At 52.0% G+C, this 18,492-nt stretch overlaps 1 protein-coding gene across 3 annotated transcripts in view; it reads left to right on the forward strand.

Moving 5' to 3' along the window:
- ITPK1 (inositol-tetrakisphosphate 1-kinase) overlaps positions 1 to 18,492 on the forward strand; it is a 171,894-nt gene that overhangs the window by 145,267 nt on the left and 8,135 nt on the right. For all 3 annotated transcript variants that reach the window (XM_063089648.1, XM_063089649.1, XM_063089650.1), the window contains exons 6-9: positions 4,216 to 4,314; positions 4,757 to 4,797; positions 8,832 to 8,997; positions 14,335 to 14,402. In XM_063089648.1, coding sequence (XP_062945718.1) covers positions 4,216 to 4,314; positions 4,757 to 4,797; positions 8,832 to 8,997; positions 14,335 to 14,402 — 374 coding nt within the window. The remainder of the gene's footprint in view (positions 1 to 4,215; positions 4,315 to 4,756; positions 4,798 to 8,831; positions 8,998 to 14,334; positions 14,403 to 18,492) is intronic.

The following is an 18,492-nucleotide window of genomic DNA, read 5'->3' on the forward strand; positions in this document are numbered from 1 at the left end:
GAGCTGTGCAGGGTGTCATGTGGCAAAATGGCTGAGCAGAGAGCTAAGCTCCTCACTCGATCTCCTTTTAAAGCCATCAGGACCATGCCCATTACTCCATGAATGTATCAGTCCATTTACCAGGGCACAGTCCTCACAATCTAATCACCTCCTAAAAGGACCCACTTTTCAATTACCATAATAGGATTTCCTACCCTCTTAACACAATTACGGTGAGAATTAAGTTCCAGTGCATTTTGGGGGAACATTCAATCCACAGCAGGGTCCAACTTCATTCTTTTGCGTGTGGATGTCCAGTTGTCCTAGCCCTGTTTATTGAAAAGAATATCCTTTCCCCCACTGAATTATCTTGGCACTCTTGTAGAAAATCATTTGAGCTTAAATATGTTTATTTCTAGATTCTCGATTCTATTCCATTGATCCAAATGTCTCTCCTTATGTCAGTACCACATTGTCTCAATTACTATAGCTTTGTAGTAAGTTTGGAAATCAGGAAGTTTGAGTCCTTCAACTTTGCTCTTCTTTTTCAAGATGTTATGGGTCCCTTGCATTTTCATATGAATTTTAGAATCAGCTTTTCAATTCCTGCAAAAAGGAAGCTGGGATTTTGGTGGCTATTAAATCGAGTCTGTAGATCAATTTGGGAGTATTACCAGCTTAACAATAATAAATTTCCTATTCATGAACATAGTGTGTCTTTCCATTTATTGAAGTCTTCTTTAATTTCTTTCAACAATATTTTGTAGTTTTCAGTTTATAAGGCTTGCACTTATTTATTAAGTTTATTCCTAAGTATTTCATCCTTTTTTTAATGCTTTTGTAAATGAAATTGTTTTCTTAATTTAACATTTGATTGTTCATTGCTGGTATAGAAATACAATTGCTTTTCATAGATTGATCTCATATCCTGCAACATTGCTGAACTTGTTTATTAGCTCTAATAATTTTTGGGTTTTTGTAGATGGATTCTTTGGGGTTTTCTATATACAAGATCATATTGTCTGCAAATAGAGATAGTTTTACTTCTTCCTTTCCAATCTGAATGAGTTTTATTTCCTTTTTCTTGCCAAATGGCCCTGGCTAGCAACCTGCAGTACAGTGTTAGGTAGAAGTGGCAGGAACAGTCATCCTTGTCTTGTTCCTAATATCAAAAGGGGAGAGTATCCAGTCTTTTGCTGGTAAACGTGATGTTATCTTAAAGTCTGGGTTTTGCAGTTGCCCTTTATCAGGTTGAGGAAATTTCCTTCTATTCCTAATTTGTTACCGTGAAAGGGTATTAAATTTTGTCAAATGTTTTGTCTGCATCTACTGAGATAATCATGTGGTTTTTGTCCTTTATTCTATTACATGATATCTTGCCTTGATTGACATCTGTATGTTGAAGCTACTGGCATTTTGAGGTTTGCTCCAAGCAGAGGAGCATGCTGTTAGGGGCCTCTTGAGCCAGGATCTCAGTGGGTGCTTTTTTCTACCAGGGAGGCCGTGGTCAGTAGCTGCCCGGGTACGAGCCCCGCCAGCTGCTCCATGTACTCACTGTGTAACTCTATGCAGGGAACTTCACCTCTGTGCCCATTTCCTTGTCTGTAAAATGGGGTTGGCAGTAGTGCTTCCTTGGGCTCTTGTGAGGGTAAATGAGTTGCTGGGTAACTGTGTGCAACAGTGTCTGGCACAGAACAAGTGTAATTTATTAAGAAGTTGGCTATCATCCACAACATTATGTAAAAGTTTGGAGGGGCTGGGGTGGGGAAGGGTGGTTGAGGAGATCGTTGAAATCTGAGAAGCCAGTATCTGAAAGCCAAGCAGATTCACCTGCTCTGAAAACAGGGGTCAGGGAGGGGGTCTGGAAGCTCTCATAGAAGGTGGTCTATTTGACCCCAGCAGCCTCTGAAGGGGCTAGGTGATCACCTGTCTTAAGCCTGCCCACTGCAGAATCCTCCAGTTTATTCAGGCCTGAGCATCACATCCCTTTGGGGCTAGGCTGCAGGGCCTTCGTGTTTGCAGCAATGAGCCTTTTGCACATACAGCTGTGGAAAGGCCTGCGAGTGCCTCACCAGCGTTCCTGCCTATGGCTTGCAGCCGAGCACCAGGACCCACCCCTACCTTCCCACCTCCCCACCCTGGTTTTTCTGATGTCTGTTCTGGACTGCCTGCTAACCCTGGCTCCTCATCTTGGCTCTGTTGTTGACTGTCATGTGACCTCAGGCAATGGGTAGCTCTTGGAGCCCCTGTTTCTGAACATTACACATCTGGACACTGTCACAGCACATTGAGGATTCAATGAGTGCTTTGTGCAGAGGGCCCGCAACACTGCCTGCTGCCGGCTTGACAGATGCTGGCTCCAGACCACCCTCTATGGCCCTGTATTATTAGTCCGTTTCTGTTGCTTATAACAAAATACTTGGAACTAGGTAATTTATAAAGAAAACAAAATTTATTGCTTACAGTTTCAGAGGCTGGAAGTCCAATGTCCAGGGAACACATTTGGAGAGGATCTCCTTTGGTGGTGGCTTTACAGCAATGCAGGGGTCTCACATGCCAGAAAATGGCAGAGCAGAGAAAGAGAAATAGCTCCTCCTGCACTCTCCTTTTAAAGCCCTCAGAACCACACCCATAACCATTTTTAATCCATTCACTGAGCAAGGTCTTCAAAATCTAATCACCTCTTCAAGCCCATCTTTCAATTACCATAATAGGATTTCCCACCCTCTTAATAGTTACGGTGGGGATTAAGTTTGGGGGGGGGGGACATTCAACCCAAGGCAGCCCCCAAAGAAACCTTGCAACTCCCCAAATCTTGCACCTCCTTGGGGTTTGGATTTTACCTGGAGGTGGGGGGGCGATGAGTTCAGGTGAGGAGGGAGATGAAAGCACTTTTAATATGCCCTGTGTCTTTGTTGGCACTTGTTTTTATGTGTTGAATGAGGCTGGATCTTACCTTGGTTTAATGTGCTGACCACCTAGCCAGCCAAGTAGCTAGAAGCTCGTGGGAACAAGCCTCTTTGCTTGTTTACTTTGGTTTGGTTTCCAAGTTGGTGGCTGGCAGAGTTCCGCAGCCCCTGTGCCCAGAAGTACAGGGCAGTCCCACCTCCTGAGGAGCTCATGATCTTATCAGGGAAGGGGACTATGACAAGAAGTAATAGTAACAAGCCAGTAATTTACTAATCAGTGGAGAAATTCAAAATATGATTCTCATTCCACAAATAATCTATTTCACCCTTACTTAGTGCCTGACACCAGGAGCTTCACAATGAACAGAGCAATTTGGCTTCCAGAGCTTTTCAGAAAATCAGCCACACCATTAGAATCCACTGGGTAGGTGCCTGGAGAAGCAGGCACCGTCTGAGACTGGGGACTCGGGAAAGCTGAGGTGCTAAGGGTGAGAGGCATTGGCAAGGCACAGGGCAGGCCCTGGGCCAGGGTGTGGCAGCCAGGGAGGTCCAGTGAGTGTGCTCCAGAGGAGCTGGGAGACAGGACCATCAGACGCTGCGTCAGGAGCTCTGTAGTGTTAAGTGGTGAGGAGGCGAGGGATTGTGCTGCGTCCACGCAAGGGAATAGTTGTGTCACCACGGGCAAGTTCTTCCATCTCTCTGACCTCAGTTTCCTCCTTAGGGAATTATTTTGCAAACTTGTAGAGATGGTGTCTGCAAAGCCCTTGCACAATGCTGAACAACTGTTAGCTTCAGTGCCGCATTGTTCCTGTGATTATTATGAAGTCAGTGTATCATACTGTGGAAAAAGTCTTTATTGAACTAGAGAAATGGTCACAGTGTATTAAGTTAAAATTCAAGTTAGAAGACTGTATCCTATTATAAAGCTCTATGTGTATAAATGTCTAAAATAAAGGCTAAAAATGTAGTAGAAACAATTGTAACATCTGTGAATATGTATTTTTTTTTACTGTTCTGTGCTCTTCAAATTTTATAGTTATCATATGCAAGTTTTATAATTACAGAAATGTTATTAGAAAATGTAATTAAAGAATATGCTTAATAACACCAAGGTCCAGGGTTTGGATCTGTACCAGCCAGCCAAAAACAACAAAAAAAGAATATACCGTTGCTATTGTTCAGGCGGGACACAAACCCATGCGACTGCGGAGTGTGGGAACGTCAGATGCAGGCGCGCAGGTGGCCCCTGGAGGAGGGGCTGTAGCAGGGCATGGGCCCGGGGTGGCTGCCCAGTGGGGGTACTGACGATCCTTTCCTTCTGACCCAGACGACAGGATCTGCTCACCACCCTTCATGGAGCTCACAAGCCTGTGCGGGGACGACACCATGCAGCTGCTGGAGAAGAACGGCCTGACTTTCCCATTCAGTATGTAGCACAGCCAGAGCTTGGGCCGGGCGCTGCTGGGCATTGGCCAGGGTGGGAGAGGGGTGGGGATGTACAGTCCCCTCTGGATTTAAAGTTGGACAAAGGCCTTGACTGCCAAGAGAGGGCATGGCCCTGGGGCCCACCACCACCTGCACCACTGAAGTGGGTCCTTGGGTGGTATGGACCGAAGGTGTTTTTCCTGCCCGGCCCGGGGCTGTTTGTCCACGTCACCCTGAGTGCAGATACCAGTCGCTGTCCAGCAGAGAGTCAGCGTGTCTCAGCAGCTCCCACCTGCCCCTTCCCCCCATCCCCCAGCCCAGTGTGGCTGCAGGAGTTTGACACTTCTTTCCAGAAGTGCCGCGTCCCCCTGGGTCTGCCACTTTGGGCTTTGTGAGTGAATGGCCTCACTAATTCCCCTCTGCTTTTCTCTCCCCCACCATAGTTTGCAAAACTAGAGTGGCTCATGGCACCAACTCTCACGAGGTGAGTGGAAGAAGATTTGATTGTCCCCGTGCCCCCAATCCTTCCACCTCTTCATGTCTTGCTGGGACCTTACTAAGGTCTGTGTGCTAAATTCCACACCTGCAGCTGCTCCCTGTCCTGCTCTTAGTCCCGGCTCCCTGGTAGGCAGCCTCCCTCCCTCCCTGTGTTCCCTAGGCTCCACAGGAATTGAGTAGAAGGAACACTGTGGCCTGGTGCCTGTCCTATCCCCAAGGCTGGAAGGATGTGCTGGGGGCCCTCATGCCCACTTTGGAACCTGTCTTAGATTGGGCTTCCATCACAAAACATCATAGACTAGGCAGCTTAAACCTCAGACATTAATTTTCTCACTGTTCTGGAGGCTGGAGTTCCAGGTCAAGGTGCCAGCATGGTTGGTTTCTGGTGAGGGCTCTCTTTCTGGTTTGTACACGGCCTCCTTCTGGCTGTGTCCTCACATGGCCTCTTCTTCGTGTATGTGCATATGTGTGAAGGGAGAGGGCTAGCTGTCTGGTCTCTTCTATGAGGTGGGGCACTAATCCCATCATGGAGGCCCCACTCTGATGACCTCTTCTAATGCTAATCACCTCCCAGAGACCCTATCTCCAAATATCATCACACTGAGGCTTAGGGTTTCATTCAACATAGGAATTTTAGGGGATCATACACATTCAGTTCACAGCAGAGCCCATGCAAGTCACAGCCCCATCTGACCTGTCCCTGGCTTTCTGTCCTTTGGCCCATCAGTGTCATCACTCCCTAGGGACCTGTTTTGTGGCAGGTGCTGGGTTGGGCCCAGGTGAGGGCTGTTAAATGAGAGGCACCTGTCACACCCACAAGGACCTGCCAGTGCTGCCGCACTTAGGAAGGGGTTGGGGAGGAGAGAGACCACACCTGCTGGGTGTCTTGATTCATCTACCCACCCACTCGCTCTTTTATTCACCCTGTGGGCATTCCTGGCCCCACCTTGGGTGCCAGGGGGTAGGAGCACAAGATGTGAGGCCTGCCCCAGTATGGGGACAGAGAGTCCCTAGAGAGAGACAGTGCCAATGGGAGGTGGTGGAGGAGGGTGAGCATGTGAGGACTTCTGGGGGCGAGAGTGGCAGATGGCTGTGCAGGGGCTCTGTTGGGTCTCTGTTGTCCTCGCAGCCCTTAGGACCATACCAGGGACATGGTCTTCAGGCCTCCCTGGGCTGCCGTGCGCCTCTCAGGGCCCAGCCCAGCCTGGGGCCTCCCTGTTAGGCACATGCGATGTCCCTAAGTGGGCCTTGTGGGCTGGCCTGTCCCTGGGCATCCCCACTGTCAGAAAAGCTCCCACATGCTCATGATTAAAAATGGAAGCCCTGGCAGTAACAGCCACTAGTAGATTTATGCAGCACTCTTTATCCCTGGTGTGTATTTATGGGGGATATCTATAAACAGTCAGTGTCAGTGGAGCACAAGACATGCTGTGATGGGACTGGCCCTGCCTCTGGGAAGCTATGCGGGAGCAGCCAGTCGAAATCCTCACCCGCTGCAGAGGCCAGCTGCCTGCTGGGATCCAGAGCGCCTGCGGAGTCTCCCTGCGGGAGCCAGCCTTCCCTGTCCTGGGCCCCATGCCAGCAGCAGCACCCTCTGGGGTATGCACCCTGGCAGGCCAGGGAGGGAGCAGGTGTCTGTGCTGCCCTCACCGCACCTGCCTGCCCACCTTCCACCTGCCCCTGGCACCACCCAGTGGTCCCCTGCTTGTCAGTCCTATGGATGTTTGGGATGGAAGCATGAATGTAGTCATTCATTAGTGTGATCAGACCAGCCTAAAGCAGAATAGGTCACCCTGGGAGGAGGGAACCATCTCTGCTTGTCACATGGGGCCTGAGAACTGGGGCTTTGGAATCACACAGACCTGGGATCAACTCTGCCACTGTGTGTTGCCAGCTGTGCAAATTTGGGTGAATCACTGAGTCTCTCTGAGCTCTGTCCCGAGTTTGTAACTGGGAATATAACGGCTTTTGTGAAGCACAAGGAGGGTACTACATGGGTTTCCTGGGGCAGCTGTCTGATAAACTGCCCTGGAGCGTGCTGGGTAATTGCAGAGGGGTGGGAGTTCTGGAGGCCACTGACGGGGGTCTCAACCTTCAGGTGTGGGATGGTGCCCTCAGTGGAGGCTATAATCACCCTTCATTCAGCTGTCTGGCTCCCACGTGTACACACCTGCACTTTCTCTCCCCACCCTTCCACGGGTGCTCTCCAGCAGAACATGCAGCACAGTCCCGAGCATGAGGGGACTCCCAGGGGGCTCACGTGTGCAGTGGGGGCCTATTAGCATCACAGGGGCGCTCCCACTGGTGTGGGTGCCCTCCCACTGGTGTGGATGCCCTCCACAGGATGGGCAGGGGTGGGGAACAAGCTCCTCACCTGTCCCAGGGGTACCCAAGGATGCCAGGTGCAGCGAGGATGGAGGATGAGTCTGTGCATGTGATGAGGGTCTTCGCCCCTACCCCAGCCTGGCCAGGCCCTCCCTCTGTCTCGCAGCCCCTGCCTCAGTCGGAACCAAGACTAGTTTTGCCATACCACTCTGTTTTCATCTTATGTTCACAGAACTTTTTGAGTTTTTGTTTTGTTTTTGAGCTGGTGCAAGTGCACTAGGTTGCTCTGCAGTGGAATCTCTCTTTCCCTTTTTCTTTTTTTAACTACTTAGCCAGAAGCTCAAAGCATCCCCAAAGTCACCCCGTGGTAGTTTTGTTGCTATTTTACAGATAAGGAAAATGGAGCTTAAACAGGCTGCGTGCCCTGCCTGGGCTTGTGCAGCAAGTGCTGGAGGGGGATGGAGCCCATCCGACCCCACAGCTGCCCGTGTCCCTCCCTTTCTCCACATGTGGTTCCTTTATCTCGTCAGAAGGCTGTGGTGACCTTCGCTGTTCCCCTCAAGCCCCCATCCCCCTGCATATGCATGCACTTTCTGTTTTTCTCATGTGGCTTGGATTGCCCCTTCTCTCCTGCCTAGCCGAGCACCAGGCATGTAAGGAAGACGTTTGACAGTTGACAAGAGGGGTGGCGGCCGCTGCAGGTGGCCAGCTGTTGTCCAGTCCCTATTATCCCTTTTCAGGAGCCTTGGGCATCTGGCAGCTCCTTCCTGGGGCCCTGTAGGCTGAGGGATTAGCCATGACCCTGGCACTGCCAGCTGGCTCTAGTGGGCCACGGGCCAACCCTCTGTCCCGTCGTCCTTAGAGCAGGCCCTGGGCAGACCCAGCCTTGGCCAACATGGAGGGGTTTTCTGCAACTGCCCTTTTGCCCTCCCTACCTCAGTCCCCTGTCACATCTTCCCATCAGGGACCTTTGTCCCCAGAGGAGTCAGGGACTGGGAGCACAGAGACATGTACCTATCTGTCATGTGTCTGTGTGGCTCAGCGTGTATGAGGGCAAGGCTGGATGCGGGGCAGACCCAATTCCATTCTCAGCCCTCTCATTCTCTAACAGGTCACTGAACTCCTCAGGCCTCAGTTTCCTCATCTGTAAAAGGGGGATGGTAATGTGCCCACCCCAGAGGCGCATTGTGGGCATGACACCAGGTAACTCATGTAAAGTGCTTAGAACTGGGCCTGGCTTGTCATGAGTGCCTGACAAGAGGCAGCCCTTGTCATCACACAGGCTTTGACTGCAGGCCTCCCAGCTCCTGATCCGTAGACTGCTTCCTACCTCCCCCTCCTGGGTCTTTGTGGAGGAGCCTCTAGGAGGTCATAAGGGTAGAGTGGCACACAACCCAGGGGGTCCCTCTCCCTAGGACTACGGTGTGAATAGTGCTTGTAGGAGTTGTACAGTGCACAGCCAGCTCAACCCTACGTCGCAGTCCAGTGGATGCAGGATTTCCAGACTCCCACACAGAAGTGAATTGATCCCCCGCCTCTCCACTCACCCTAGCTTGAGACTGTTCTTGGGGAGTCCTCATGCCACAGGGCCAGATGGGCCTTGGTGGAGGTGCCCTGGACAGGTGATGTGTTGCTATGTTGGAGGCTGGAGCGGTGGTGGCCTCTGACAGATCCTTTGGCTCTCTGTCTCCCCAGATGGCCATCGTGTTCAACCAGGAGGGCCTGAATGCCATCCAGCCCCCCTGTGTGGTCCAGAATTTCATCAACCACAATGCAGTCCTGTACAAGGTGTTTGTGGTTGGCGAGTCCTACACTGTGGTCCAGAGGCCCTCGCTCAAGAACTTCTCTGCGGGCATGTCAGGTAACCACTCCTCATGCTGTCTCAGCCAGGGGAACATCTGGGATGTGGCACCAGCTGCCTGTTCTTCACCACTTGCCCCTGGGGGCCCACCCAGGAATGAGACTCCCAGGAAGAATACGCTGGGATGGGCCCTGCAGGGAAGCCAGGGAGGGAGGGAGGGGCCAGAGTGCTGGCTGCCCTGTCGAGTCGTCTTCACCCCATGTCTCCCTTTTCCAAATGGGGAGACGGAGCCTGAGGTCCTGCAGCTTCTGCAGCTGCTGAAGAAATTGGCACCTGGTCAGAAGTCGGTGGCTGCTGGGTCCCAGGCCTTCTCACTGCAGGACTTTGGGCAAGTCAGAAGTGGGCAAAGTCATCCCGGCCGTGCCTGGGGTGGCAGTCCCAAGTGCCCTGAGATGTCATGTGGTAGTGGTCTTTGTGTGGTGCTGCTGTCATCTGGGCATCAGAGGCAGCGCTCTCGGGGGCAGCCTGTGGGCCACACCCAGGGGTTTTCTTTAGCCAGTGCTCACCTTTCACCAGGCCAGACACCAGATGATCCTTGGCCATTCCAAAAACTGACACTAAGTGAAAGCTTTGCTGGTAGTGGGGCTGCTCAAAAGAATGTTCTTGTGGTTCTGAAGGGATCTCTAAGGCAAATTCCAGAAGCCTTTGGAACAGTGGAACTTTGGAATAAACATAGTTTTCCAGGAGGACTCCTTGGAGGACATTCGATTGCCCTGGCGTGGTTTGTTCAAACTCAGACATTTCTCTCTGCCAAGGAAGCCCGCCATCGCTAGAAGTGTTGAAACAGGCAGGCTGCCTGATCTGCGTCTGAGCAAGCATGTGTCTTCCTGAAGTCCCTCCTCCTGGGCCCACCTGTCACCATCCACACCTCCTGGCTTGTTTAAGAAACCCTCTCGAATGAAGTTCAGCTGTTGTTCTCACCCCCCTCGGCGGTTCTTCCCCAGGGTGACTTTTTTCTTTCCATTAACACAGCACAGAGAGCGGCCGCTTTGGGAATGTGTGTCTTTTTCATTTCCCTTCTGAGTTCAGGCGGAAGGGCAGGGACGAGGCTGCGTTTTCAGGGTTTGGAACATCCCTGTCCTAACACCAGTACCAGCCTCTGTCCCTTCATATGACAGAACAACCTGGGTGTGAGGAGGGGTCTTTTTGTATGTGGCTGTATGCCACCAAGAGACATTTCCTCCAAACTGGACTGGAAGAGGCTGACAGTTTTTTTAAATCTGTGGAAAATGTACTAAATTAAGAGTAGCTATATCATATCACTTCCTATCTCTTTTCTTACGCAAATCACTTCATCTCTAGGTGGTAAAGAAATTTACCCCCAGACCTATCTTCTTTCTGCACAAAAGTATGGGGTTTTTATCCTCCTGGCTGCAAAGTGCCAACTTCCGTCTCAGTGCTGGGAGCCAGCGAGCTCTTCCTCCTGTATCTGAGGATGAGACCTCCTTGTCTGTGTGTCTTCTTGTGGCCATTTCTAGGTTACCAGATGAACACGAATTGCAGACCAGGGCCAAACAGCAGAGAAACACACAAGCTGAAAAGGAGAAATGTGTGTTATGTTCAGGTGACCTGAGTAACTTTCAGTGCGTCTTGTCTGTCCATCCATCCCAAAGCCGATTCTGTGCTGCTGTCTTCAGGGTGCTGTGCCAGGGCGCCGGCGTGGGTTCTGTGCTTTCACACGCATGCTCTCTTTCTGGTGAGAAGCAGAAGGTGACAGCAGCCCTTTAAGCTGGACTGGTTGAAAAGCGGGCATCAGGGCACTGGCCTCTTTCCAGCCCCCACACGAGCTTTCTGGTTCCCATTACCCAGCACGGAGGTTGGGGATTTTTCTGCCCTGGGATAGAGATAAGAACACAAGTCTTCACTCCACAACTGCCACTCTTTTTTGATTCTTAGGTGAACTTTTGTTTTTTACATGTTAACATCTCTAAAGTCAGGTGGGTCTTACAGCCAATGGCATCTGCAAAATGGCTGGAAGTGAAGTCGAGTTCTTACGGAGGAAGTTGACATGGACTTGCGCTGGCCACCAGGAACACTTACATTCTCTGCCCGTGGCTCACATTCCTGGGGAGATTGTTCTCCTCTCTCTGTCCAGGGCTAGGGCAGAGACAGGCAAGTCTCCTAACTCCTCCTTTCTGCATAGTGATTTTATTTCTCCTTTACCTTGACCCTGAGGATGTGGGGACTCCCTTTTCTACTCTCCATGCTGGGCCTTTTTTTCATAAGGGGTACATAAAAGAGTGGTGTCTCTCACCAGATACAGCAGGAGTCAGTGAACTGTTTTTGCAAAAGGCCAGGTAGTAAATATTTCCAATACCATCACGATTAGCTAATGCTGCTACTGTAGTTTGAAAGCCGCTGTAAATGGTATATAAATGAATGTGTGTGGCAGTGCTCCAATAAAACTTTATTTGCAGGTTCAGGTGGCCTGGCCTGCAGTCTGTAGTTTGCTGATCTCCACTCTAGAGCCTCTTACGATTCGATGATATATACCCATTTATTGAACCTACCTGTTGCCCAACCTTGTGCAAGGTGCTGTACCAGCCAGGGACTAGATCATCAGCCAGGCTCCCTGCCCTCACGAGCTTGTATTCTAGGGAGAGAAGCAGCACACAAGGAAAGAAATAATAAAAGGTCCAATTATGGCCTGAGTTGAGGGGCTCTAGGGGAGTCCTGGGACACCACTTGGGTAAGGGGAGCCACTGGGAAAGGGCAGTCAGAGGTGGGCCCTCTGCAGAGGCGATACTTGTATGGTCGCTAGAAGGAGACTTGGGTCACCATAGGCAGATCTGCTATGGCCTCCCCACTCCCCCCAGAGATTAAGCAAGTGAGGCTGAAGACAGTGTGGCCACAGCTCACGCTCACAACTGCCTTGCTGAGTTGCTGGGATATTTGGGGGCTAATCTTACCATTTATTCTTCTTTTAAACCTGTTTTTTTCATTTGTAAATTGAGAACAAAAACAACCATTATTCCTCTCTTGGCTTTCCCTCTGCTGCAGGAAGTTGGTGGTGACACTTCACCCACACTTTATGTTCCTCAGGACTAGTCCAGGGACAGAGACTGCTGCTCCCGTAGACAATCCCATGACAAAGGGCCTTGCCACTGAGCTCAGGAGCAATGCTCTGGCCCAGTCCATCCGGTAGAGGATCTGGATGTCTTGAAGCTGCCCAAGGAGCTGGGTGCCAGGGCTCCTTCCTGGGGCTCTGAGCCCTTCTGTCTTGTCTCAGCGTCCCATCATCTCGTGGGTGACAGGCAGTGGCTGAAAGCTACTACCACTCCCTCTGACCCCTGCTCAGGCCGCATATGGCAAGGAGCTGAGCCCACTGCCCTGCTGGATAGTCCTCTGGCCAGAGCTTCCCAGGTCAGGCATAGCCAGGGGGAGAAAAGAGTCTCCTTTGAGATGGTCTGGATTTTTTATCTCCTTCCCACGAGAAACTTTTGGGTGACTTGATTAGTCCAGTTCAACAGGCAGTGGCAGGCCCCTCTTGAGTACCCAGCTCTGTCCCTCCCTGGCACTAGCCAGCACCCATGTCTTCTCCTTGTGGCTCCTGCAGGCTTCCCACCTCTCTGAACTTTACTATGTCCACCCTCTTTTGGTGGCTCTTCCTTGCCCCCAGGCCTGCTCTGCCACTGCGGCTGTGCCCTCGCTGACTGGCAGGGGTATGGATAGGAGGGCGTCCTGAGCTCAGGGCCTGGGCCAGGCTGGCCTGTGGGATGAGGAGGTGGGCAGTACCCACACAAGGCCAGAGCGCCTATGCCAGCTGCTCGAGCCTTGCTCAGGCCTCTGGGGTCATGGAGGCTTGCCAACCCCAAAGGCCCACTCTTCTTGCCTGTTGGTACCCGGGAGTAGAGGTCCATGGAGCTACTTGGTGCAAGTCTTGCAGGGTGTTTATTTTCCCCAGGCTCCTCCCCAGAACCATCTGTCGTGCTCCCCCGTCTGGACTGGCTCTGGTTGGAGCAGTGGGAGGACTATCGGGCACACCCGGGCAACCAGGGGCCTTTGTGCCCCACTAGCGGGAAGGATGCCAGGTACATCTCAGCGCCTGCCTGCTTGGCCTCTACCCCAATCACATCTTCATGCATGACTGTTGCAGAGCCATAGAGTCCTGGAGCTGGTAGGGGTTGCTGGCAGCCAGATTTAGCATCCCCTGGTATGGCTCCTCAGCCAGTGCCCTTCCTGCCCTTGCACTTAGGGGCCTGAGTCCCAGGCTAAGCATTGTGTCCTGAGGGATGGGAGCCACAATGCCCCTCCCTGCAAGGACCCAAGCAGGAGCTGCAGGGCCACTTGGGGACTCATGGCCCAGGATGGTCCTGTGCTGGTCCTGTGCTGTTTGTTCTTGGGGGAAGTCATGGGGAGGTGATAGACAGCCTTTACCAGAACTCAGCCTCAAGACTCGTGGTTTGTGATTCTTGCATTTGAGTGCCCATGCTTCCAAGTGCTCAAGAACAGGTTTCTGACCAGCAGGCCTGACGTCTCTCTGGAGCAACCTTGGTTTACTCCCCATGGACATTTCTCCTTGGAGATGGATGAACACACTGTCTCCTCTTCACTCTCATTATTCTTGGGATTGGTCAGCCTTTCCAGTGTGCCCACCATGGGGACTGAGGCGGGACAGGTGCAGTGGGCATGGAGCAGGGAGCGTGGGGTGGGAGGAGGTGGACAGTATCTCCCGGGGCTGTGCTACCTTTCAATGCTAAGCAGAAGTTATTCTGTGTGCTTTCTTGGGTGGATCCTATGGAAGCCCTGTTCTGATTTCTTATTTTTTCCCTGAGTAGTTGGGAAACAGCAGAACCCTTTGTGTGTTAAGTGCTCGCACGCTAGTGACAGCCTGTTTGTTTCTCTGTAGTGTATTCCCCAAAAGAGAGTTCCATGGGCTGGGACGGGGGTGTGAAAACTGGTTTAAATGGCTTTTACTAGACCGCTTTACCTCGGGACTTAGACATTCAGGTGTGCGGCATTTCCCACCTAGCCCCCGTTCCCCCTGGTGCACTTTTTGGTGATGTATCTGACACACTTTAGGCATGGGACTTTAGCATTGGGGAAAGCCAGGCGCAGTACTGTGAAATGGCAGCAGAGGCTGGTTCGTTAAGCCAGTCATATTTACGTGAAGGAAAAATTGAAATGGAGGCCCTGATTGGGCACATGTCCATCCAGGGTGTGGCATCTGTTTGGGGTAGGGGTGCCCAGCTTGCTGGAGCCCAGGGGCTGCTGCTGGCCACTGAGCCCAAGACTGGGTGCGTGGCTGGGGTGGTGCTGCCCCCTGGTGTTGTGTGGTGGTGTCGCGTTCCCTGCCTCTGGGTTCTCATCGTGGCTCCTTCCTGTCTGCTTTTTCAGACCGTGAGTCCATCTTCTTCAACAGCCACAACGTTTCGAAACCAGAGTCGTCATCAGTCCTGACTGAGGTATGTTCCTCCACCGCGGTGGCCTGGTGTGAGGCTGCCCTCACCCGGACCTGGGTGTGGGGGTGCTGTTGGCCGCGGGGCCCTGGCTGGCTCCCCAGCAGGGCATGCCGGGTGCCCAGGGAGGTTCCACAGACCCCTCTTCCTCTCCTTGCATCAGGCCTCCGTACCGGTGGCCGTCACAGCTGTACCCCAGCACACAGCTGTTGAGTGAGCACACCTGGGCTTGGGTGGAAGGACCACTCACCACCAGGTTACTCAGAATGGAAGTTTGCCAAGTCTTCCCGCAGCATGAGGAAAGCCACGAGGAATTTCCATAATCCTCATTGTGAAAAAGGAGTGCGCGGCAACTCCATCTCAGTTTTCCTTTGTCCTTCCTCGTCCATGTGAGTCCAGTAAGCATTTGTTAAGAGCCCACTGTGCACGCTGCGGGCACTGGGACAGCTCAGAGACTGCTAGGAGTGTCACCCACCCCCAAGGCAGCGGGTGCTGGGCATTGTGGCTGGTGTGCAGTGACTGTCACTGTGTGTCAAGCTTCAACCCAGGTGCCCTGCACCTCACGGCAGCCACACAGGAGAAGAACGAGCAACTCCACTCTGCTGGGGAGGAGGCTGATGCGGAGAGAGGTTCAGTAACTTCTCCGAGTTACAGGGCTGTTCATACAGGGGCACAGTCAGGATTTGGCCCCGGATCTGTTTCCAAAGCTGGGTCTTCCAGGAATTTAGGACTTCTTACCTCATCCGTGATTCCTGAACAACTGTCCCCAAAGCAGACAGTTAGAAATCACCACGGGCCATCTCTGCCACTTCCCCTAAACTTAGAGTCCTCTGCTGGGGCTCCTGCTCCCCTGAGTTTGCACTTGTCCTAGTATCCTGGGATACACAGCCTTGCTGTGTCCTCCTCCTTGTCCTGGGTTGGTCTCACCAACAAGAGTCACAGCAGACCTCTGCCCGCCACTCCTCTGTGCCCCCTGTTGGCAGCCTGCTGTTCATTGTGTGTTTCTGGCTCCTTTGAGGAGCCAGCCGTGTGCTGACAATTTGACGAGCACAGGCGTGGACAGGGACCTGAGGGGACCACTGTCCCTCAAGATGGTGATGGCTATCCCTCTGGGAACAAGTCGGGGAAGCTTTGGGACAATGGGATTTTAAACAGGGCCCCTCGGTGCTTGGCTGTGTACGTTAGAAGACATGAATAGGTGTTCAGTGTGGGAAAGTTTCTTGTAAAGTGTCATAAACTTTAGGACTCAGCCAGTGTGGCGAGGGGAGGCAGCTTCTGGCAGACTTCCTGAGAAGCGTCCCTGCCAGTGTCCTCACACAGTGTAGTGATGGTGGCCACCAGTGGTGAGCAATGCCAGAGGGACACCGTGAGGGCTATGAGCAGAGTGACCCACCGGAAGTCACCTTCTTGGATAATCACCTGTTGACCATTAGCCTCAGTTTCCTCATCTGTACAACAGGAAGGGGTCAGCCTGGAGACACTGCAGGGGCCTTCCCTCCACCTCTCACGTCCACAGTCGTCTCCTCCTCCCCTCAGTGCATGACTGCTAGTCAGGAATCCACTAGGACTGCCAACTTTTAAAAACAGAAGGGGAGGTGCAGTCAGTGCCACTTTCTCCATCCGGGACCTGAGCCTCCTGGACACCTGGGCCATCCTGACTCAGTCAGCTCCATTCCCAGGAGCAGGAACATGTTCCTGACTCATCCTCCCACCCCTGCCCACCTGGGGCTCCTCCAGACCCTGTCTTGGCCTTCCTGGGAGCATTGGTCAGGAGCACTGGTCAGGACCCCTGCTCTGGCCTTGAAGCCCCACCTGTCTCCCCATCCGATGCCTGAGGATGGACCACCCCAACTTGCAGCCCCCAAACACCTTTTACTTGAGAGCCAGTGTGGTGTTTTGGTTAAGAACATGGACTCTGATGGGCTACCTGGGGTCCAAACCAAGCTCAGGTGAGCCATGTCGCCCCTCTGAGCCTCAGTTTCCTCATCCTGCCCAGCGGGTTCCGTCGGACTTGTCGAGTTCCTGGATGAAAAGCACCCACTGCCAGGTGCAGTTCAGTGCTTAGTGTCAGCTCTGACGAGACGGGGCCATCGGTGGTTCACACAAGCACCTTCCCCACTCCTCTCTCTCTCCTTCCTTGTTTTCCAGAACATCCTCAGATTGTTTGTGCTAAGTGCCCATAGGCAGGATTCCCATGCCTTTAGCTTGTTCTAGGATGGCAGTTTGGTTTTGAATAATCAAATGGCTTCAGAAGGATTTCTGAGATTCCTTCGCTAAGCTGAGAAAGTGCTTTTGTAAACAGCGTGTCATGAGACTCCAGCAGTGTCCCAGCCACAGCCACCTTGCTGCCAGGCCCTGCGCTGTGAGACTTAAACACCAGCTTAACCTCATCAGAATCTCACAACATAGGTATTTTTATTATCCCACTTATAGGGGCAAGAAAACAAGGCCCAGAAGGGTTATGTTGTGGCTCAGGGAGTGCAGCTGGGGACAGGCAGTGCCCAGGCATCCACCGGGTCTCTCTGACTCGGCAAGGGCCTGGGTTGCCCCACTGGGCCACACCTCTGGCCCTCACTGGTGAGAGTGACTGAGAGGCTCGGGAACGTGCTAAGTGACGAGTGTCTACTACAGCCTGGTTGCCACTCCCCGTAGAAAATATTTCCCCTGTGGGAGACACCAAGGCATTGGGGTCATGAGCGGGAGGGGCCCTGCCTGTCTTGCAGAGCCCACGGGTTGGCATTAGCACAGAGCGTGGGAGGGGCCCAGGGCTGGGACCCTGCTCGGCATGTGTCTGGAAGTTCCCTTTTGGCCTTTTCAGCTTCCTCGCCTTGGTGACCAGGGCTCTGTCCTCAGCCCTCCTGACCCAGTGTATTAGTCCATTCATGTTGCTTATAACAGAATACAAGGAACTGGGTGATTTATAAAGAAAATGAAATTTATTGCTTACAGTTTCTGAGGCTGGGAAGTCCAAAGTCCATGTGGTGGTGGTGACAGTGATTCAGAGATCTCACACTGCAAGATGGTGAAAGCAGAGAGAGCAGAGAGAGCAAGACAGACTCTCCTCTTCTTTTAAAGCCCTCGGAACCACGCCCCTGACCACCATTTTTAATCCATTCACTACTGCATGGTCCTACAATCCAATCACCTCTTCAAGGCTCCACCTTTCCATTACCATAATAGGATTTCCCACCTTCTTAACAGTCACAGTGGGGGCTCAGTTTCTAATACATAAAACTTGGGAGACAATTCAGGCTTCAGGGAGTTTTGGGGGGACATAATTCAAACCACTACACCCAGTTTCACCTTTTTAAAAAAATTGAGATGAAATTCACACAAGGTGAAATTAGCCTCTTTAAAGTATACGATTCAGTAGCAGTTAGTGAACAGTATTGTGATTCACCACCTCTATCTAGTTCCTAAACATTTTTGTCACCCAAGAGAAAACCCTGTACCCACCCCCCATTTCCGCGCTCCCAGCCCCTGGTGACCACTGATCTGGTTTCTGTCTCTGGATTTGCCCATTCTGGACATTTCATGTAAATGGAATCATTCAGTATGTGACCTTTTGTGTCCACCGTGTTTCGCTTAGCCTAATGTTTTCAAGGTTCATCCGCATTTTAGCATGTATCAGGATTTCACTCCTTTTTGTGCTGAACAGCATGCCATTGTATGGCTGTGCCACAGTGCACTCACCCACACGTCCATCCGTGCACACTTGGTTGTTTTTGGCTATTGTGAAGAATGCCGCAGTGATCGCTAGTGGACAAGTACCTGGTTGAGTCCTTGTTTTCAGCTCTCGGGTATATACCTAGGAGTGGAATTGCTGGGTCACATGGTGACTCTGTGTTTAACTTTTTGACCCAGCTCACTTTGATCTTTCATGGATCAGCCATCCCTTCCGCTTTGGCCCCTGAACCCACAACCCCAAGGACTCCAGTGTTTATTGAGCACCTGAGTGGGCCTATTTTGTTTGATTTAGAGGTGACAGGACACGGTCCCTGCCCTACAATTCAGGTATAGGACCTCCTCCCAGTCAGGCAGGTACTGTCCCCACCATATCAACGACTTCATTATTCCTCTTGGCAAGTTGGGGATG

This window comes from Cynocephalus volans, chromosome 3, assembly GCF_027409185.1.
Source record: "Cynocephalus volans isolate mCynVol1 chromosome 3, mCynVol1.pri, whole genome shotgun sequence".
Taxonomy (NCBI): Eukaryota; Metazoa; Chordata; class Mammalia; order Dermoptera; family Cynocephalidae; genus Cynocephalus; species Cynocephalus volans.